The 23766-nt window shown below is 37.3% G+C and overlaps 1 protein-coding gene across 1 annotated transcript in view; it reads left to right on the forward strand.

The window, feature by feature from the left end:
• Window positions 1-23766, forward strand: part of Pik3c2g (phosphatidylinositol-4-phosphate 3-kinase catalytic subunit type 2 gamma) — a 324912-nt gene that overhangs the window by 226506 nt on the left and 74640 nt on the right. The window contains exon 26 of the mRNA XM_036182431.1: window positions 4860-4969. Coding sequence (XP_036038324.1) covers window positions 4860-4969 — 110 coding nt within the window. The remainder of the gene's footprint in view (window positions 1-4859; window positions 4970-23766) is intronic.

The following is a 23766-nucleotide window of genomic DNA, read 5'->3' on the forward strand; positions in this document are numbered from 1 at the left end:
TATAAGGATATGTTGCTTTGGAAAAGAGTCTCTGCTTTTGTTTCCACAGAAAGCCAGAGGCTATGGATTTGTTCCAGATTAAGATACATCAGGTTTGATCAGCCAAGACCACCTGAAAGGTCTCAGATGACACCATGGCCCAGATGATCTGACATCCAGAATGGTTTCAAGGCAACTGGCTCAGAGGTTCACCCTAATGGACTACTCTATAATCCTAAAATTTTCTTTGTGTCCCCATAAGATACAGCGCCCCCCTCCAGCAGGAAGTAGTAAGAGAAACTACGCCCACATTCCCAAAATCATCAAGCTGGCTTTGGAGATGGAATTGGCTCACTCCTTCTCTAAACCCAGACGTATTTTTTAAAAAAAAGGTTATGAGATTCTTGTGTCCCAAATCAGAAGAGCCCTCTGGTGTGGGACAGAGAAAAACCAATATTTTTATTTAAAACAGGTTGATTATAAATGTGATCTCTTTCTAAAGAAGAAAAGGGGATATGATATAGATATAATAGTCTGAAAGGGTAGATTAATGAACTTACTTCTAAAGAGCAACAACTTGTTTAAAATGTTTTACATTGGTATAGATTTTAGTCTATTGATACAAATTTAAAGTTAATTTTGTTATACTGGTGTATATTTCTACTCTTGTTTAGGGTATTATGTTTATATAGCTCATTTTAAATTGTAATGGATAATTAAAAATAGATTGATAATTAGTCATCTATGATAATCATACTCGTAGCCATGTTAGTTAAGTCTTCTAGGTATACACAGAGATATTTCAGATAGATACGTAATCTTCAAATACTTCAAAGACCTACAGAATATGGCATTTAAAATATTTTTAAAATTTAGACTTTCTGGACAATGAGACATGTCTGCTCCTGGCAGCACCGATTTGCTTCAGAGAGGAAGATGGGCATTGAAAACATTTCATATCTTATCTTCACCTTGACAAAAATAGCCATTTGGGCTAGAAACTGTTCTTGCCTGGACTGCTTGATCGACTGGACATGCAGGACCCATAGAAAGGTGACCACTAAACTTTGCTTGACAAAATGGTCCTTCAGGTTCCTGCTTCGCAGAGGAAACTGCCAGACATTCTACAGGTCACTGAGAGAAGTGATCGAGAGACTCTAGCCCTGTGGGCTGAAGACAAATGCCCCAACTTTACAAAGGAACATTAGGTGACTGTCCAGGCTGCCAGCTGTCTCTGTCTACTCTTACAAGACTCCCGAAAAATGCTTACATCCTTCTTCCGGTTCTCAGGCAATATTATATCCTTCTGAGGTCTTTGATGTGGTTGAAGACTAGATAGTTATAATTTCCTCAGTTATGATACAAGATAAGTTAGATATAAAACCTTAGACTTACAAATATAAGATAGGATATCTTCTTTAATATTGTAACTGTAATTCTTGCTAGATAATTGTTTTGTTATATGTAATTTTACTATGTAAAAGTTAAAACCTTCCTTAAAAAAAAAAAGAAAAGGGCCCAGCACTTGGGAGGCAGAGCTAGCTAGATCTCTGAGTTCAAGGCCACTTTAGAAACAGCTAAGCATGGTGACCCACGCCTTTAATCCCAGAAACACAACCTTTAATCCCAGGTAGTAGGGGCAGAAAGAGAAAAGTATATAAGGCGTGAGGACCAGGAATTAGGGGAGAAAAAAGCATGTAGTGAGTAAAGCATTTGGCTGGTTAAGCATTCAGGCTTTCGAGCACAGTTCAGCTGAGAGCCATTGGGATGAGGACTCAGAAGCTTCCAGCCTAAGGAAACAGGATCACCTGAGGAACTAGCAAGGTGAGATAGCTGTGGCTTGTTCTGTGTCTCTGATCTTCCAGCATTCACCCCAATGACTGGCCTCGGGTTTGAGTTTTATTAACAAGTACCTTTAAAATTCCTACTACACATGGATTCATGACTAAGATCTTGACAGAGTCCAACTAGACCTTCCTGAGTTTAAGAGGACATTAGAGTTGATAGCGTCTGGACAGTTATTATGTAAATAAAGTCAATTTTGTGTGTTTAGTACTCATAGAGTTTTCTCTGTATTATGGAATCAACTTATTATAAACTGTAAGACATCCTATAAAAGCAATTAAATCTAACACAATTGGGAGCTAGGACACAGACTGACAAATAAGAATTGCTGGTTATAGTTGGAAACTTAACTTGGAGATCCTGAGGCCTGGGCATGGAACTCAGTGGGAGAGCTCTGAGTTCAATCCCCAGTGCAGGAAAAACAAACAAAACAAAAGGACACATTAAAATATCTGAATTGTGGAGAAGTAACTAGTGAAATTGAGAAACTGACTCTTTAGATTTAAGAGATACTAATACAAATTTAAATTCAACATAAGCATGTATGATCTTGTATTGGTCAGTACCCTTCCAATTGATTGACTGAATGAATTTTGAGTCAGAGTTTCATGTACTTCAAGCTATCCTCAAACTTGCTTTGTGACCAAATATGACCTTGAACTTCTGGTCCTCCTGCCTCTTCCTCTCAGGTTCTGAGTTCTGGGATTATATGTATGTATCAGCATACCCAATTGTCTGCAGTGCTAGGAGGCACTTTACCAATTGAAATATATCCCTAGCCTGACAATGTTTAAATTAAATTAACAATGATCTCATATTATCATATTAATTACCTGAACTCTACTATATGGCATACACTATCATAAGTCCTTTATGTTAATTATCAGCTAGAGTTATGAAAATCAATCTATTAATACCTTAGCACAATGCCCGGTCCATATGATACATTCATTACTAGGTCATTTATCCATCAATTCCATCACAGATAACAGCTGTTATCCTCATTTAATAAGAAGACAGTATTTAGGGTTAAGTATAAGTACACACAAAGAATGTAACCATTAAAGTACCAAGCTGGCATTTAAAATCATGCAGACCCGAGTTCAGTTGCCAGCACCAACTTACATCCAGCAGCAACTCACAACGACCTGTAAATCCAGTTCTGGGGAATCTAATGGCCTTTTCTGGCCTCCATGGGCACCCATCCACAAATGTGTCACACAACACACACACACACAAACACACACATAAACATAAACACACACACACACACACACTATATTTTTAAATTTGACATATAGTGATTAAACCTGTTTTGAAATAATTTCTCACATAAATAGTAATAACAGCTGTTTGAACTTTTGGATATAAGATATCCAAACACCTGCCTGAGATTTAATTGAATCTAGAATGACTTTTAGGATAAGGGTGAAAAATTAGCAAAGGAGGTCATTCATACATACTAAGTGATAATCTCAGATTTAGACTCTTACCGAAACAGAAATAAGAATCAGAAGCAATGCAGACTACTTTATCCCACAGACAAATTCTCACAAAGTTGTGATGTGTGGTTGCCTCAGTTTCTGGTCATTTACCTCCCAGTTCCCCTGCTTTACTCCAGTGTTGATGCTGTGGGACTCTTTAGATAAAGTCTTCAGTGGCTATTTCAGGACCACACACTCTCTAACTAAAGCTTCTCTTAAAATTAAAACCAAGTTTAAGTTTGTGAAAACTTGCTTTCTACATACACATTTAATATGGCTTTTTTTCCATTCTGACTCTCATCTTGACATCTTTAAATACAGTTCAGTGCACTACACCATGACCCAGTTACAAGTTGAGAAATACTTGGCACAGGTCATCAAGGCTGGGTTCTGCAAATGATCAATACCCAAGATCACAAGGCACAGGCGTTCAGTGGGTTCAATGTGGAGTTAATGACCCGTCCTCAGCAGAAAGCATCTTGTTGCCAGATATCTGCAGTGCTTTTGTTTCCTCATGGGAAAAGCAAGCAAAAAGTAATCTATGTAATTCCCATCTTGCTTAAAAGGAACATCTGTAGGAGACCCGAGTGTGTTGCTGGCTGAGTTCACTAGCATAAAAGCCTGTATTTCGTCAGCTTTTCTCCCATTAAAAAAAATCAATATAAACTATTATGGAAGACTCTCAAAGAACACAGGGACCATTCACCCAGTTTCAGATGTTTATCACTCCCATTATTATAGCAGATATTTCTCAGTGGAAATCTTTCTAGATTCCCTATATGGTAAGGAAAGAGCAAAGATTCCCTAAGTGAAGCTATCAAAATAGAGCTGGGCTTAATATCAGACTAGAAACAAAAGTCCTGTCCTTAGAACAAATGACTCCTACACCCAGTGTTTGTGTCTGTTCATTCCTACCTGTTATAGTTGTCTTCTTCCTTCCCCACCATCCCAGCTACATGTATCATCCATGCACTCCAGACAAAACCTATGAAATACACTGCAGTGGGTCAGAAAACAGAGAGGGTTAAGTAGGACCCACTGTGGAGCCATTCATATTCTCTGGTATTACCACACTCAATGATTCCTCTCCAAGGGGTGGGACACATAAAGGGTGGACTTGGGACTTGTTACCTTTAGTCAGTCATATGATGGAGAGAGAGTTGGATTCATCTGGTTTGTTATAGGCTGAACGTGTCTGCTTGTATAGATAGATGATAGCTTAGACAGAGATGGATAGATAGATAGATAGATAGATAGATAGATAGATAGATAGATAGATAGATAGACAGATAGGATATATGAATGGATAGATTTGTAGATATGTATGTAGATAGATAGATAGATAGATAGATAGATAGATAGATAGATACCCCTCCACTTACTATGAGAGGTTCAATAGCATGAAATAATGTCCATCCATGCAGATGAAATGAAAGGCACACTAAAACAAGCATAAATGTCCTTGTGTCTATCACCAGAGTGATCCAAGTAAGCTTGATTTTGTCTGTATTTATTCTTTCCTTTTTGGTTTTGGGTTGTGTTGATATCAAGATGCTGCATGCAGGACTGCCTGAGCTAAGTGGAACTGAAGATCTAAAATACATATATGACAATCTCCGTCCACAAGACACGGATCTGGAAGCCACAAGTCATTTTACCAAGTAAGATGAGCTGCAAATATGAGTGTATGTTCATGTGTGTTTACATATGTTTCACATTTGAGGTAATCTCAAGTTAAAGTAGTCATTGTTATGAAGCTGACATGTCTAGAACCATCTGTGCCCCCATTTTCAAAGAACAGAAACAGAGAAGTGTGCATGTCTACAAGCAGAAGGCCTTGGCTGGTGTCTCCACAGATGTTATTGTTTGCTAACTAACTTCTTTGTCTAGCAGATTGCTCAATAAGAGTTCATTGCAGAGAGCAAGGGCTGACATAAATAAATTGGTTATTCTACTTGAACCCTGTCCAGAAAAACAATTTAGAAAAAGAGATTTATGAAGAGAAATGAGCCCTCTACTTTCATCTGCAAGACAATACAAATATTGGGATATTTAGTCAAAGACCTGTGAATGTTATCTAGCTTTAATTTTTTATCAAGCAAATCTGGGAAACACTGATGTACTTCAAGGTAAGAGTCTCACCAGAATGCAGAGAACATCAGTTAGACTCCAAGGCTCTGGGCAAAGGACAGTGGTTTTTATAATGGAACATTCTACATTGATTTTCTTTTTGAATGTAGAGTATAATTTTCAGACTATTTCGAGTATTCAGTAAATGTCAACTGTAGTTATTCCTGTACACAGCTCAAGGGAAGCAAATGGAACTCTTTGTTCCCTTGACTCTTAAGAGTGACTCTTACTTGAATCTCTTAATCACTGATATTTTTCAACACAGATTGCATTATTTTCACTGGAACATATGCTTTGGAAAGAAACATCAGCTAAATTAAAACCCCTCCTGGGTTTGAATCCCCCCCACTTCCATAAAGTACAATAAAGAGTGTGTCCTTGGGCTGGAGAGATGGCTCAGCCATTGAAGGCTAGGCTCACAACCAACAATACAAGAGTGTGTCCTCATTGCAAGGGTGCGGTGAGACTTCAAGAGTGCAGAACTTCACTCACATCAGGGATTTCTTTCTCATGGACTTCAGTAGACAGGCAGCATGACTAGCAGTGGAATTTAAGACAAATGACAGAATCAAAGAATGATAGACTATGAGGGTCCTTATATTGATGATTGTGACAATAAAAATTCAAAGGAGAAAACCAAGATGCAGAGGGTTAAGGGTCTTCCCCACCATCCACAGAAGCAAGAGGGGCTCAGATTAGGTCTCATCTTGCTGTTCTGGAGTCTTCCCAGGAGTCAATTATGGAAACTAGATGATACTACTAAGTAACACTTGGTAGAGGGGGGACCTTTTCTGATACCTATTTATTATTTTTTAATCTACCATTAGAGATGCATTAGGAAAGACTGGCAGGGGTTTTGTTTGTTTGCTTTTTCACTCTTTACAAAAATATCCTCAGCTCAGGAGGCCGAGGCAGGAGGATTGCCATGAATTCAAAGTTAGCTTGGATTTCATAGTTAGTTCCAGATGCACCTGAGCTACAAAACAGCAACAACCAAACTAAACAATCTCGTAATTAAGTACACATACACATAGATTAGATAGATAGATAGATAGATAGATAGATAGATAGATAGATAGATAGATATAAATAAAACAAAATCACAAAACCAGTCACTAGCTTTATGGCATAAGTAGCATAGCCCCTTGGTTTTCAGGGTTCAGGAGAGCTTAGGTTATCTCGGCTTATAGGTATAGGAACCCAGGAAGGCTCACAACCTCTCCTGGGAAAGAACAGGACACACAACACAAGTCCTGCAAGCAGAGGGAGCTCAAGGCAGCTTCAGGGATTACAGCACAGACGTTTACTCCTCTAGCCTAGATGACTTCCCCTGGTCCTGTTAATTATATGCAGAATAAGTATGGTTTTATGGCACCCAAATAACACCCCCAATCAGGTTTTTTCTTCAAGAACAGATTCCAGTTGAGTCCTGTCCTTTCTGTGCACTGCTGTGTGACAGACGGAATGATTACATGGAAGCAGGGCATGATAGAGACTCTGGAGATAGGTTGGAGGGGAGGCAGAAAAAGTAAAGGAAGGCAGTGTGTATCTGGGCTGCAGGGCCTGTTCGAGATGACACATGTCATTATCTGGGTAATTATGGTACAGTAGTTGATTAATAGTTCTTCCTACCACATAGGTATATAGATACTAAAGTAAAGAAAGCACTATCAGACCCTGGCCAGAAGAAACTGTGGACAGACTTCATTAGCCAGAGTCCTATCTTCCCATCTGTTTTGATCTTGTGTATGAATGATCTTCCCAAAATCAATTCACTGCCTCCATCAATTTCAAAGGGACCAGCCCAAGTACAGGAAGCAGATCCAAGCCAGCAACCTCATGGCAGTGGGTCTATCCTGAACCACGGCTGTTCCTCTGCCAGGGTAATTGCACAGTTGCAGATGCTCTTCTTTCTAATTGAATTTTCTTCAACCACTCTGTAGAGAAGCAGGTTTAGACTCGTTCTCTATTTCAGGATTAAGCAGCATGGAGTTATGTAAAACAGAATACATCATCCTTGTGTTTAACAACACTTCATCTTACCTTCTCTCTTCCATCCTATCCTTCTCATTTGAGTGTCTCTTTCAAAACTTACTTATCTCTTTCTATTACCCCCAATGTAAATTTTTCCAGGATAGATAATTTTCATGAGATAACATTTATCCTGTATTTGTCTATTTGACTCATTTACAAATCATAAATTTTTAGAGGGGGTGTGTAACCATACTTTCAATCCTACTTAAACATGAAACTCCAGACAAATAATATATCACCCTGACACCTTGTCATTCAGCACTCACTAATCTTTCCTCTCATGATTCTACAGGATAAGCTCTTTTTTATGTACTATGTATTGCATTATATATTGTCTTGCATAATTTCATCTCAACTAAAAATCTGGTTGGTTACATCAGTTTCTCCCAAGTCAAGCAGAGGAGGGGGTATATTCCTACTTTCCCATTCCTACGAATACCTGAATGTGAAACAAACCCTATTTGAGGGAAAGTGCAATTGAAATGCCCAGCTGCAATTAAGTACATGAAAGACATTTAACAATAAGCTAACACCTAAGGCAGTGCTTCCTATGTGTCAGGCCCTGTTGTAAGTGCTTCTCATTGTCATAAAAACCCTGTGAAGTGGTGAAATTCCTAACTACATATTTAGATTAGTAAAGCAAAATCCAAGAGAAATGAAACAAATTGCAAGACATAGGCAGCAAGAGGCACAGCTGTGTGAGGAGGTTCTAGAATGTGGAGTATCAACCAGGAAGTCCGTAGGTTCAAGGTCATCTCTTCTGCAGCTTCTCAGATACCTGTCACTTCATAATCTAGGTCATAGTTTAATCAAGATGTCCTTCACCCTTCCACAGGCACTTATCCTCACATCTGAATTTCTCTAACCTCAGCAAAGATAGAAACCCCTCTATTGGTGAAATTATTAAGGCCACTCCACGTAGTTAAAAGGGAGGTTTATTTTGTGGGGTAACTTACAAATGAAGGGGTAGGTTGCAGGGTCTGGCAAAGGTATAGGGTAGTCCAGCGGTGTTCTCTGGAGAACTCTGCTCGGTCCACCTCCAGCGTCCGGCGTCCCGGAACCAAGAGAGCCACCTCCTCCTGCTCCTCGGTCTTCTGCTCTCTCCTCAGCCCCGCCTTGTGGGCGTGATCATTACTGAAGCCTCAATGGAGGTTGGAACTTCCAGGCCAATGCTGGGATGGCTATCCACTACACCCCTCCCCCAAAACAATATCTCTAGTCATCATTAAGAGTTCCTTGGATGATTTTATGCAAAATCTGCTCTACTTGCTGCCTTTGGAGACTCATGCAGGATTCCTCAGCAGTGGTTCCCACATTCTTGTCTTACTTTTGCCACATTCCCTGATGGGTTAAAATGATGTCTCTATTTTTTCTCAGCAAAATTTCCCATGAAATTTACTCTTTTTAATCCTCAAGGGTCTTATTAGTGTATTTTATCCTAATGTTTTAGTAGAACGTCTTTATAGTTTTAGGTCTGATGTAGGCAGAAATTTCCTGTCCCGACTGTCTGCTCCCAAAAAACCAACACAACATGGAGACTTAAGATCACTTATAAATGCTTGGCCAACAGCTCAGGCTTGTTACTAACTAGCTCTTACAACTTAACCCATTTCTATTCATCTATATGCTGCCCCGAGGCTCGTGACTTTTACCTCTATCCCATTTTGTATGTCCCATTCATTCTCTGGCTGGCTGGCTTTCTTGCCTAACTTTCTACTTGACTACCAGCCTGTCAGCTTTTTATTAACCAATAAGAGTAATAATAGTCACAGTGTGCAGAAGGATTATTCCACAGCAGTCTGATGTGTCTACTCAGGTCTTCTTCAGGTTCTTTGGGCAGGATGAACAACTCAGGGACATTTCCTAGTCCATATTCCATCTAGCACAAAAAAGAACTAGATATAGAAGGTCCAGAAATAACTATCATTTGTGCCTATTTCCTTACAATAAAAAACTGTTTCCTATCATCTATTGTTTGAATATTTGAATTTCTGAAGTACACATAATTTCTTCTTTAAATCCTTAAACAATGAATAGAGTAGGTTTAAACAACTCTAGGTCAATTGTAAATGACAAAGCAACTTAGGTAGAGCATTTAGGACTTCAATAAATGCTAGAAATTATATGTGCCTCTTTATAACCATCTCTAAGTACCCAAAACATACTTGGTCCAGAATTTAGATAGCAACATCTAAAGATGATTAACTCTCTTACATAACATGACATAATGTGTATACATGACCTATATCATCCTCTTATTTTCCCATGGTCTTCTCTAGATTACTTTCATAGTAATACAATGGAAATGGTATATAACCTTACATTATAATATGTAATACAGTAACTCATGTATCAATACTTTCACACTAATACAATGGAAATGGTATATAACCTTCCATTATAATATGTAATACAGTAACTAATGTATAAATACTTTCACACTAATGTAATGGAAATGGTATATAACCTTCCATTATAATATGTAATACAGTAATTAATGTATAAATACTTTCACACTAATGTCATGGAAATGGTATATAACCTTCCATTATAATATGTAATACAGTAACTAATGTATAAATACTTTCACACTAATACAATGGAAATGGTATATAACCTTCCATTATAATATGTAATACAGTAACTAATGTATAAATACTTTCACACTAATGTCATGGAAATGGTATATAACCTTCCATTATAATATGTAATACAGTAATTAATGTATAAATACTTTCACACTAATGTCATGGAAATGGTATATAACCTTCCATTATAATATGTAAGACAGTAACTAATGTATCAATACTTTCACACTAATGTCATGGAAATGGTATATAACCTTCCATTATAATATGTAAGACAGTAACTAAAGTATCAATACTTTCACACTAATGTCATGGAAATGGTATATAACCTTCCATTATAATATGTAATACAGTAACTAATGTATCAATACTTTCACACTAATACAATGGAAATGGTATATAACCTTCCATTATAATATGTAATACAGTAACTAATGTATCAATACTTTCACACTAATACAATGGAAATGGTATATAACCTTCCATTATAATATGTAAGACAGTAACTCATGTATCAATACTTTCACACTAATACAATGGAAATGGTATATAACCTTCCATTATAATATGTAAGACAGTAACTAATGTATAAATACTTTCACACTAATGTCATGGAAATGGTATATAACCTTCCATTATAATATGTAAGACAGTAACTAATGTATCAATACTTTCACACTAATGTCATGGAAATGGTATATAACCTTCCATTATAATATGTAAGACAGTAACTCATGTATCCATACTTTCACACTAATACAATGGAAATGGTATATAACCTTCCATTATAATATGTAATACGGTAACTAATGTATAAATACTTTCACACTAATACAATGGAAATGGTATATAACCTTCCATTATAATATGTAAGACAGTAACTCATGTATCCATACTTTCACACTAATACAATGGAAATGGTATATAACCTTCCATTATAATATGTAATACAGTAACTAATGTATCAATACTTTCACACTAATACAATGGAAATGGTATATAACCTTCCATTATATAATGTAATACAGTAACTCATGTATCAATACTTTCACACTAATACAATGGAAATGGTATATAACCTTCCATTATAATATGTAAGACAGTAACTCATGTATCCATACTTTCACACTAATACAATGGAAATGGTATATAACCTTCCATTATAATATGTAATACAGTAACTAATGTATCAATACTTTCACACTAATACAATGGAAATGGTATATAACCTTCCATTATAATATGTAATACAGTAACTCATGTATCAATACTTTCACACTAATACAATGGAAATGGTATATAACCTTCCATTATAATATGTAAGACAGTAACTCATGTATCCATACTTTCACACTAATACAATGGAAATGGTATATAACCTTCCATTATAATATGTAAGACAGTAACTAATGTATAAATACTTTCACACTAATGTCATGGAAATGGTATATAACCTTCCATTATAATATGTAATACAGTAACTAATGTATAAATACTTTCACACTAATGTCATGGAAATGGTATATAACCTTCCATTATAATATGTAATACAGTAACTAATGTATCAATACTTTCACACTAATGTCATGGAAATGGTATATAACCTTCCATTATAATATGTAAGACAGTAACTCATGTATCCATACTTTCACACTAATACAATGGAAATGGTATATAACCTTCCATTATAATATGTAATACGGTAACTCATGTATCCATACTTTCACACTAATACAATGGAAATGGTATATAACCTTCCATTATAATATGTAAGACAGTAACTCATGTATAAATACTTTCACACTAATACAATGGAAATGGTATATAACCTTCCATTATAATATGTAAGACAGTAACTAATGTATCAATACTTTCACACTAATGTCATGGAAATGGTATATAACCTTCCATTATAATATGTAAGACAGTAACTAAAGTATCAATACTTTCACACTAATGTCATGGAAATGGTATATAACCTTCCATTATAATATGTAATACGGTAACTCATGTATCCATACTTTCACACTAATACAATGGAAATGGTATATAACCTTCCATTATAATATGTAAGACAGTAACTCATGTATCAATACTTTCACACTAATACAATGGAAATGGTACCTAATCTACTGTGTTACTCAGAGACTGATGCAAAGAGAGAAAAATCTGTCTATGCTCTGTCAAGAAAGACGTATTTTCAAAGTACTTTTAGCCCATGGTGAGTTGAACTTGTAGCTCTGGAGGTCACAGGAATATTTAAGTGTACTTTTGAATAAATCATATTGTCCTCTTTAGCTGTGTTCTCTAACATTACATGGATTTTAGAACTTAAAAAAAGAAATGCTTATTCATAGAAAAATAAGCAAGTCCTGTAATGAACCCATCATGAGTATTTGCTGTTTCTGTGGAGATCATTAAACACACACACGCACACACACACACACACACACACACACACACACCTTATTAATTACATATTGTATTTGAGAGAGATAAGTACAGTCTCTATGTTTACATTCTTTTATTCTCTTCCTTTGTTCTGAGATTCTCTATGCCTTTTGTGCTGCTGCTTATTCTGAAGTAATTACCAAGTTACAGATAAAAATAAGACAAGAGAATCTACCTACTCACTGTCACCAGGATCACAGCAGGGGGGAGACTGAGTAAGGACTGAGACGTGTGAACCTTTATGGTCACCCTAAGTTCCCACATCCTTCCTACACTGTTAGCATCAGGAGGCTCCCCTTTTGACCGTGCTAGAGACTTGAAAGCCAGAATTGACTCCTTCTATCTGGATGTACTGAGCAGAACAGATTACTTCCCTACTCCTGGGTGTGTACATTCAGGCCAGGAGCTGATTGTAAGTATTTCAGAGTGCTGTGAGGCACTGAAAATTATACTGTAATTAATGGTATAAAGTGGAAAAGAAAAATAAAACTGTCTTGTTGGCCGCAAAGGTTTGTTTCACATCACTGCCAACGCCTCTCTCTTCCCTAACTTCCTTCTACCCCTTCTTGAGGAGGAGCATTGCTGAATGGAATCAAGAAAGAATCATGACTCAGGCCCCTGCAAATTGATGCTTTCATGGAATATCTCTGAGACACCCACTGCTAGGCAACAAAGGAAACCATCCATTAAAATCCTGTCCAAACGGGTTATTTCAGAATTTTCAATGACTCTCAACCCTCTGGTTAGCTGTCCTTAGAAACAGATAACCTTCTTCACAGATGGACTAGAATGATAAGTATAGATTCTTCACCCACCTCCCCTCCCACATCTAGACAGAGCTTTTCACATCATCTATTTCCCTCTCCAAAACTGAGAGAAGAAATTGTCCATGGATACCCAGAGACCCCTTTGGCCTACCACGCAGATTCTGTGATTCAGACAACATACCGTCTATCATTCTTGTTCTAAAAGCTAAAGTGAAACAATGCAAAACTTCAAACATAAAAGAAAAAAATTCAGTGTTTGAAGGATAAATGACAAGCACAGACTCAAACAGTAAGCCAATAGTGTCAGAAACCAACAGGACCTATCTGGTCTCAACTGGAAAGAGGCCTGCTTTGTCTGTCTTGCTCATCATGAGCTACGCCCCACTACCAATTTCCTGACATTCTCTGGTGTGAATTTCAGAGAGACACCTGATTCACTTATGTACTTGTCTTTGTTCTTACTGGACGGATCTTTCATATGAGTGTCTGTGGAGCTTGTTCCTTGAGTCCTGTTATGGGTACTCTTGTCAAAGAACAGTTCAGAGTCATTTCTCTCAAATTGGCACTTTGGAGAACAGCTTTAGGAGTGACCATTGTGTAGAAGAAATGTTGTGACACCAGAAGAGATGGTTCTGAAGAAGATGGAGATGTTGACAGCCTCTAAAAGTGTGCACCTGGACTCACATGAACCACAGTCTTCAGAGCCACTACAACTACAGACACAATGCAGGGAATCCTGTATGGCCCTCCCTCTCCCTTTGGATCTCACAGCCATATAACAAGACAACGCTAAATGCCCAAAGGCATACAAACACAGCCTCATGCCTTTGTAACTGTTTTCTCTCCAGACCTGAGCAAAAGAACATGGTGGGGGGTTTAGATACCTGAGTTTCTTAATCATTACACTTGAATTTGTACTTAGTGTCTTACAAATTTCCATATGACTGCTTTATTTCACAAATAAGGGTCAGAATCTGCTGTGGATATCACTCTGTATAAATAAAATGCTGTTTGGCCAGTGGCCAGGCAGGAAGTATAGGCAGGACAAGAGAGAAGAGAATTGTGGGAAGTAGAAGGCGGAGGAGAGACTGTGAGACACCACCAGCCGCCGCCATGAGAAAGAACATGTAATGACACTGGTAAGACACAGGCCATGTGGCAAAATATAAACTAACAGAAATGGGTTAATTTAAGATAAAAGAAGTAGATATCAAAAGGCCTGCCACAGCCATACAGTTTGTAAACAATGTAAGTTTCTGTGTGTTTACTTGGTTGGTTCTGAGCATCTATGGGCCTGGCGCATGAGAGAGATTTGTCCTGACTGTGGGCCAGGCAGGAAAACTCCAACTACAAATGACGCCCTACGTGTTGGCAAGAGTTTCCACCTAAAACCTGAGAAAAAAGATTCTAAAACGAAGCTAAAAACAGCTCCCTAGTTGTCTTTCTCAAGTTAGCGGCAGCCTGCCGGTTTGAGCTACTATGGCGGGTTCCTGGCGTGTTTGTGTGACCTGCAGTGTGGCGGGAATGAGGTGTCTACAAGCGGCACTTTACTCTGCTGCATGATGGATTTAGCCTTTGCTAGCTTAAAAAACAAAAAAACAAAAACAAAAAAAAGTTTCTGGGCTATGTGCTGCTTTGATAGAACTGCTTCTGATAGTTGATGGTACACATGGCTCCAGACCCAGAGCTGGCAGTAAACTGTACCACCGCCATGTTGGGAAGCTGAGGTGGGCAGAGCCAGCAGCCACAAGGCATTTCAGTCTTACAAAGATGGATATTACACAGAGAATCTGGTTTGTGTTGTCTTTGAGATTTTTAACTACAAAAAAAGATTAGATCGTAAAAACTGTTGAGTTAAATAAATATGTAAATTTTAAAGGTACCTTGACTTCAAAATTTGGATATAAGGATATGTTGCTTTGGAAAAGAGGCTCTGCTTGTGTTTCCACAGAAAACCAGAGGCTGTGGATTTGTTCCAGATTAAGATACATCAGGTTTGATCAGCCAAGACCACCTGAAAGGTCTCCGATGACACCATGGCTCAGATGATCCAACATCCAGAATGGTTTCAAGGCAACTGGCTCAGAGGTTTACCCTCACAGACTACTCCATAATCCTAAAATTTTCTTTGTGTCTCCATAAGATACAGCGTCCCCCCCTCCAGCAGGAAGTAGTAAGAAAAACTACACCCAATTTCCCAAAATTATCAAGCTGGCTTTGGAGATGGAATTGGCTCACTCCTTCTCTAAACCCAGACATACTGCTAAAAGAAAAGGTTAAGAGATTCTTGTGTCCCAAATCAGAAGAGCCCTCTGGTGTGGGACAGAGAAAAACCAATATTTTTATTTAAAGCAGGTTGATTATAAATGCGATCTCTTTCTAAAGAAGAAAAGGGGGTATGAAATAGATACAATAGGAAAAAAGAGTAGATTAAGAAACTTACTTCTAAAGAGCAACAACTTGTTTAAAATGTTTTACATTGGTATAGATTTTAGTCTATTGGTAAAACTTAAAGTTAATTTTGTTATACTGTGTGTATATTTCTACTCTTGTTTAAGGTATTATGTTTGTACAGCTCATTTAAAATTGTAATAGATAATTAAAAATAGATTAATAACTGGTCATCTATGATAATCATACTCATAGCCATGTTAGTTAAGTCTTCTAGGTATACACAGAAATATTTCAGATAGACAGGCAATCTTCAAACACTTCAAAAGTCTACAGAATATGGCATTTAAAATATTTTTAAAATCTAGACTTTCTGGACAGTGAGACATGTCTGCTCCTGGCAGCACCAATTTACTTCAGAGAGGAGGATGGGCATTGAAGACACTTCATATGGAGTTTATCTTCACCTTGGCAAAAATAGCCATTTGGGCAAGAAACTGTTCTTGCCTGGACTGCTTGATCAACTGGACATGTAAGACCCATAGAAAGGTGACCACTAAACTTTGCTTGACAAAATGGTCCTTCAGGTTCCTGCTTCACAGAGGAAACTGCCAGAAATTCTACAAGACACTGAGAGAAGTGACCAAGAAACTCTAGCCCTGTGGGCTGAAGACAAATGCCCCAACTTTACAAAGGAACATTAGGTGACTGTCCAGGCTGCCAGCTGTCTCTGTCTACCCTGCAAGACTCCCGAAAGTTACTTGCATCCTTCTCCCGGTTCTCAGGTAATAATATATCCTTCTGAGGTCTTTGATGTGGTTGAAGACTAGATAGTTATAATTTCCTCAGTTATGACAAAAGATAAGTTAGTTATAAAAACCTTGGACTCACAAATATAGGATAGATAGACTATTTTGTTTAATTTTGCCAAAACAAATAGACTAGATATTGTAACTATAATTCTTGCTTGATAATTGTTTTGTTACATGTAATTTTACTATGTAAAAGTTAAAACCTTCCTTTAAAAAAAAAAAAAAAAGAAAAAAAGAAAAGGGGAAGTGCTGTGGATATCGCTCTGTATAAACAAAATGCTGTTTGGCCAGTGGCCAGGCAGGAAGTATAGGCGGACAAGAGAGAAGAGAATTGTGGGAAGCAGAAAGCGGAGAAGAGACTGGGAGATACCACCAGCCGCCGTCATGAGAAAGAACATGTAAAGACACTGGTAAGCCACAAGCCATGTGGCAAAATATAGACTAACAGAAATGGGTTAATTTAAGATAAAAGAAGTAGATAACAAAAAGCCTGCCACGGCCATACAGTTTATAAGCAGTATAAGTTTCTGTGTGTTTATTTGGTTGGTTCTGAGCATCTATGAGCCTGGCGGATAAGAGAGATTTGTCCTGACTGTGGGCCAGGCAGGAAAACTCTAACTACAAGAATCTCCTTTATTTTAGCTTAACTGCTGATACCTTCAAAGATGAATGTGCACAAGGAGCAAACAGAACTTGGATGTAGTAACAACCAAGGCACTCAACATTTCTTAAAACTAAGAAAACAAATTCAAAGAGTGTTCTCAGAATTCCTTTTCTCACTGTGGAAGCCCTTCATAGTTCTTTAATCTCATTATAACTCAAAATACACTAATTTTCTGAGCCCTGTTTATTTTTTTTATTTTTTTATCTGCCAGTATAACAGATTTTACAATGTTTGTACTTCCCATTCTGTTAGCCAGCCACATTCAGTATGATGTGTCACAGCTTAGCTGCTAGTCTAAATTTCTACAATAGGTATATCTCTGACAATTTGCCCAATTTGCCTAAATATCAAGTCAGGATAAAATTAGCTATTGAGGAATAAAAATGGTATTTGGAATTTTCTGGAATACTCTGAATCTAAAGGTTAAATGCATTTGAAAATTTTAGTGTAACTACTAAAGGTACCAAAAATCATGAGTAAAGAAAGGAGTATCCCAGACAACAGTGGTTAACAATGGCTGTCATCTACACAGTTGCTCTGTGCTTCAGTTCACAGGCAACACAAGTCCTGAGCCTGTGCACACATCGCTGACTATTCTGGTGACTTAACAAGCAGTTTCATGAAAGTAACTTACCAATTCTAAATATATCTCTTCATATTTAAAAGAATTGTATAACTTCCATTATAACACCATCTACTGCTATTGAATCTTCTCTATTGTTGCATGTTAAGATTTATTTTCCTATTCTGCATAACAATTAATTTCAGCAGCATCAGTACCCCTGGCACTGAGGATATGGTTCAATGCTGTCCTTTCACTGGCACACTACTCTGTAATTGGAGTAGACCATCACCCATCTCCTGGGTTCTCCATTCTTTTTGCTCAGATCTGATCAGTTTTTACAATGTGCCTCCATGAGAAAGTCTAATAATAAGCTTTTTATAGTTGAGGCTAAGGAGTCTGAGATTCTTGTTTATATTCAGTAAGGAGCCTCTTGTGACATTTACTTAGGACTCACCAACTCTATGGCATTCATTCTGAAGACCTGAAACGTCAAGTTGGAAAACAGCAAAGATATTTAAGAAGATTTTCTGTCTGCTCTGAGAGAGTGTCTTCTATATGTGATGGGGAAGCTGCAGCCAGGAGATCTCAGCACTGTGCTTGCCTAAATACAACATCAATATGAGAACACCAGCTGACATGCTAGCTAGGGGAGGGGGAATTCTTGCAGCTTTAATCCCAGAGCCATGGTTAGTGAGAGATGAAGAATCAGTCTTCTTCAGGGATAGGTCCTGATAGGTCATCCAATTCCAAGAGGTAAGCCCTGAACACATAGCAGCAACACTGAATGAACTCAGTGTTGATAAATTTATATATACATATATATATATATATATATATATATATATATATATATATATATATATATATACATATATCTGTGTGTGTGTGTTTGTGTGTGTGTGTGTGTGTGTGTGTGTGTGTATGTGTGTGTGTGTGTGTATGACAATACATAAAAAATAAAAGGGCATGAATTTGGAGGAGTGGGGTTTGTGGGGGAAGAATTAGAGGAAAGAGAGAAGGGTAATATTAACATAGTATTCATATATAAAATCCTCAAAAAATAAAATTAAGTGATTTTAAAATCAAGTTTTAAAGCACAGAGGAGGAGTAAGAAGAAGGGGGAGAGGAGGAGGAAGATTAAGAGGAGGATTCAGATGCAGCAGCAGCAGCCCTAGCTACTCTAATAGTCATATGATAGCATTCTTAGAGGACCTGAAGAGAGTTTACCAAGCGTCAGATTCCACTACACCAGTGGTTTACACAGCTGATTCCCCTCGTTTCTTTCCATGTGCAGTTAGTTACCTTTTGGATTCATATGCTGTCATTCCTTATTTATTTGGTAGTAGTGTGGGTGTTGCACACTAATATACTACTTCTAATGATTTGTGTCATCTCTTTTGATTCTTGAGAAATAGCATGCTTTAGTCACCAGGTATACTCCATAGAAGCTCCTGACCATTAGAAATGATGTTAAGCTTGTAAGCAGGGCTAGTGAGCTCAGTGGAAACAGAGTTGACTTTTCTTTAACCGGTGATTTTTGCAGCATACAACTATGCCAAATAATGTGAAAATGAAATCCTGTGCATAGTTCCTACTGGCCTGTCTATGCTAGACAAATGTAAATGCTCCTTAGCATCAGTGTCTCCAGATTACTGGAAAGACCATTATAAGGAAAATATCCACATGCTTATGGCCATGTATCCCAAGCTATGTGGGTAACCTGACAAATCCATAAGAATTAACATTATACACCTTATTTATTCAAAGGATAAAACATAAAATTTTTGTTTCATATTTACACAAATACATTGCATACATGTGCAACCAGTTATTAGGAGTTCTCTTTGACACATCTTAATACTGAGTTTTCAAAAATAAAAGTGTTCCCAGCAACCAGAAGGCAGAAGCAGGGGGAGGAGCAGATCAAGGCCAGCCTGAGCTACAGCAAGACACTTCGTGAATAAAATGCTTAGGGAGGTATCTCTTATTATGCACACAGAATGTACTTCAATGATTATTTGTTGGATACATGCTTTAAATTCTGTGTGTGTGTGTGTGTGTGTGTTTGCTTGTGTGTGTGTGCTTGCTTGTGTGTTTGTATGTGTACTATGTGTGTGCAGATGCCAAAAGACTGTGTCAGATCCCCTGAATGTAGTTATAGGCTGTTGGGAGTCACCTGGTTGGTTCTGGGAAACAAACCCAGGTCCCCTACAAGAGTAGCCATCTCTCTTAACCACTGTTCCTATAGAAAAGGTTTTAAATAACACTGTTTTGCTTAAAATATGTGCTTGAATATTTTTTACATATATATACATATATATAATAATGTCATAAAAATATATTTTATTATAACATAGTATATTTGGCACATATAATAAAAAAGGAAGTGTATGGTGGCATACTTTATAAACATAAGTTTAAAAAAAGTGCTAGACAGACAATTCAGAAGTTACAAATTGAATGCTGGATTATAGCTTTTCCTCATGGAATAAAGGAATTATGACCAAAGCTGAATCAATGTATCATTCCCCTGAACTGCTGAGCAAGCTGGACAATCAACATGTCAATGCAAAAACAATGAACCCATGTTCAATAATACTCAGTCACAAATGGCTGAGAACAATTGAAGAAGACATCCAATGCTGGTCTCTGACCTTCACACACATGCAGATAGATTTGCACAACACATATGCATGTATACCACACACATATACAGATATGCATAAACCATACATGCATGTTTAGCACACATACATATATATACCACACATGTAAAAATATAATATTTAATTTTAAAAGAAATTTCCATTGTTTCGGATGTTACTACAAAGATCAGAGCTAGATATTCAGCACCTACCCATGCATACATTCCTAGAACACCTTTTGGAAGCAGTTGTTTCTGAGGAGAAGCAACTTAAACTATTAATATATAATATTATGTGAAATTGCACATTAACTGTGAAGTAGAATACAGAGTATAGACACTTTAAGATACAACATAATTGGATATGCTGGTACATGCTCTCAATCCAAGCACTCTGGAGGCTGAGGTAGGAGGTTCTCAAGTTGGAGGCCAGTTTAGGTTCCCCCCAAACAGAAGCAGCAATCAAACAAACAAAAAGGCAGAGTCTAAAGTTTAGGAAATGTGATTATTGATCTTTTCAGGTAGCTGGAAATATTTGTTAGGTTTTTTAATTTTCTACCTACATGTTATTCCTGAGTAAGAATAAAAGACTGAACATTTCACAGCCTTTACCACACCAGGGAATTCCACACTAAACCTAGTGGATTACTTTCTTTGGTAAGACAAAATTGAAAGGGTTTTTTCCATTATCAAAAATTCATAAACAGAATTAGGAATTCAGAATTAGAGAAATATGAATGAGACTCTCTGGTTACAACTTCCTAGATTACATTTTTTTTTTTTTTTTGGTGGCACTGAATCTCCCTTGGATTTTGTTTTTTTCCACAGAGAAAATAATTTTACTGTCTTTTAGAGGATAAGAAGATTATCATGAAGCGTTTAGTGTGGTGCTTGCCAAAGGGCATAGACTTACTGAGGGCAAAACTCTGATTGGCTCCATCAACCGTTTGCCCTAGTGCACAGAGCTGGGCCTAGCAGGGGAGTTAGACATTCTTTATCAAGAGTGCCTGGGGGTGTTCTCAGAGCTAGGATTCTTCTGGTTGTAGCTTTGGATTTTTATTATAAAAAAAGTGCTCTGCATAAAGGTTAGAGACATAGTTCAGTAGTAGAATGCTTGCCTCACATGCTTGAGCCCCTCCCCCCGGCACTATTACTCAAGCCAAAAAGTTATTCTGCATACTCCTGAATAGTGCCATTAAACAAACTAAGTCCTGGAGAGTTCACTGTGTGTGTACACACACACACACACACACACACACACACACACACACACACACTATATATATATATACATACATACATACATACATACATACATACGTACGTACGTACGTACGTACATACATACATATCAGTGTTATCTGCATATATCAGGCCTAAGAGGCTGGAATCCTATTGCTGTCAAAGCAAACTCCTAAATGGGTGATATTTAATGACAATATGTGATATGGTGCCTGTAAAAAGAGGTGGATATGAGTGAAAATTTGCCTCAAAACCAAAGGCAAGTGGCTGAAGGGATAGCTTTGTAGTTAAGAGCCCTTACTGCCCTTCCAGAGGACACAAGTTCAGTGACCAGGACCCAGATCTGGTGGCTCACTACTTGCTGTAAGTCCTGCTCCAGGTGGTCAGATGCCCTCTTCTGGCCTCCAAGGGCCAGGACCCAGATCTGGTGGCTCACTACTTGCTGTAAGTCCTGCTCCAGGTGGTCAGATGCCCTCTTCTGGCCTCCAAGGGCACCTACAGACATGACGCACACACATACGTATTAAAGAAAGCAGAAACCACTCACAGAGCCCCACTCTTCCTAAGATTTCTAACCCCTGGACAATATGAGAGCAGAGCACCTATACCCTACACAGATGGGAAGTGAGTGCATCAGAACTCAAGGTGGATTGTTCCTGGTCACTGCTGTGTGAGGGCTGAGTGCACAGCATCACTCTCGAGAGCCTCCCACTCCAGCATATCAAAGTGCTCAGTAAGCATTTACTGGATCGATGAACTGATGAAGGAACGGACAAATACTCATAAATAATGACTGCTAATACACTCATACTGCTACTATTATTTTCCTGTCTTTAAAGTCGATACTTTGTACTACAGCATAGATTCATGAATTTATAAGTTCCAAGAATATCATCAAAAATAATGAAGAGTGTGGAAATGAGTAATGGGGATCAGAGCTGTATTTCAACGATTTTAGCAAATTTTAACATCGATTTATGTATAATAACGGGAAAATTTGAAACTTATCCAAACAGAGCTAGAGACTAGAAAAGATAAATGAGTCTGAATATTTCTAAAGTTAGGGGACATTATTAAACATGGTTGAAGTACACTGTTACCATCTAGTTCCTGGTGGTCTGGTTCTAAAGGGGTATTGAATGATAATGTTGATGCATGCCAACCCAGAAATTTCATGCTTGATTATATCTATTCATCTCCCAAAACATTAGCAAGCTCACAAAGAAAGGAAATATAGATAAATATCATACTTGTGAAAGTGAAAAATTATAAGCATTCCCATTGTTGGGGAAAACATGAAGCCTCCTCACTGATAGTGAAACCATGTGATAATGTTATTTCCCCTGTTGAATTTGGTAACAATTAAAACAAACCGAAGGGATTCTCAAGAATGTGATTTCAGATAAATGATTACAAGATAAATATTCAAAGAGCCACTAAGCAATTAATTAAACTGAAAGCCGTATTTGTCACCTCAACGGAAAGAAGAAATTTAATAAAATCTAGAAGCATTTATAAATTTTTATGGGATAGAAAAGGATGTCATTCATATCCAGTATAAAATCCTTCAGTGTAAACACAAATAAAAATAAAAGCAAATCTTTTAAAACAATGTCAATGGAAACTGGGGAATGTAACAGAGAGAATGAGAATGCTGCTTGTTTTCTGGTACTGATGGGTTAATACTGCCACTCATTCTGGGGGAAAGAGGGCAGAGCTAAGGGAAACTAGCAAATTTCAATGTTGCTTTTAGGAGGTAATAAATAGAAAAATATCATAAAAGAACAGGTGAAAACTTTATGTTAAGAGATCATTATATCATTAGAATACCAAAAAACTATACTTTCAAGATCAAAGCCCAAAATCAAAACAATCAAAAAAGAAAAAACACTACACAGTGAGTAATAGTTCATATAAAGTACTTAAGAATTAAATATATTATTATAGTGTACTGAATTTTTCTAAGACAACTTATAGAGGAATGAAAGTATACAGAGACAAAATAAAATTGAAGAATGAAATTGAGCCATAGTTTTCAAAATCCTTTACATAGAGGAGGAGGGAAGAAGTGGGTGTGGCATGTTCAACCTTTTGACATTGCAACATAATGTCACTTACAGAATTTATGCTTCAGAATCAAACAAAGGCATTACTAAAAGTAATCTAATGT

The sequence above is a fragment of the Onychomys torridus genome, chromosome 3, assembly GCF_903995425.1.
Source record: "Onychomys torridus chromosome 3, mOncTor1.1, whole genome shotgun sequence".
In the NCBI taxonomy this organism is placed as follows: Eukaryota; Metazoa; Chordata; class Mammalia; order Rodentia; family Cricetidae; genus Onychomys; species Onychomys torridus.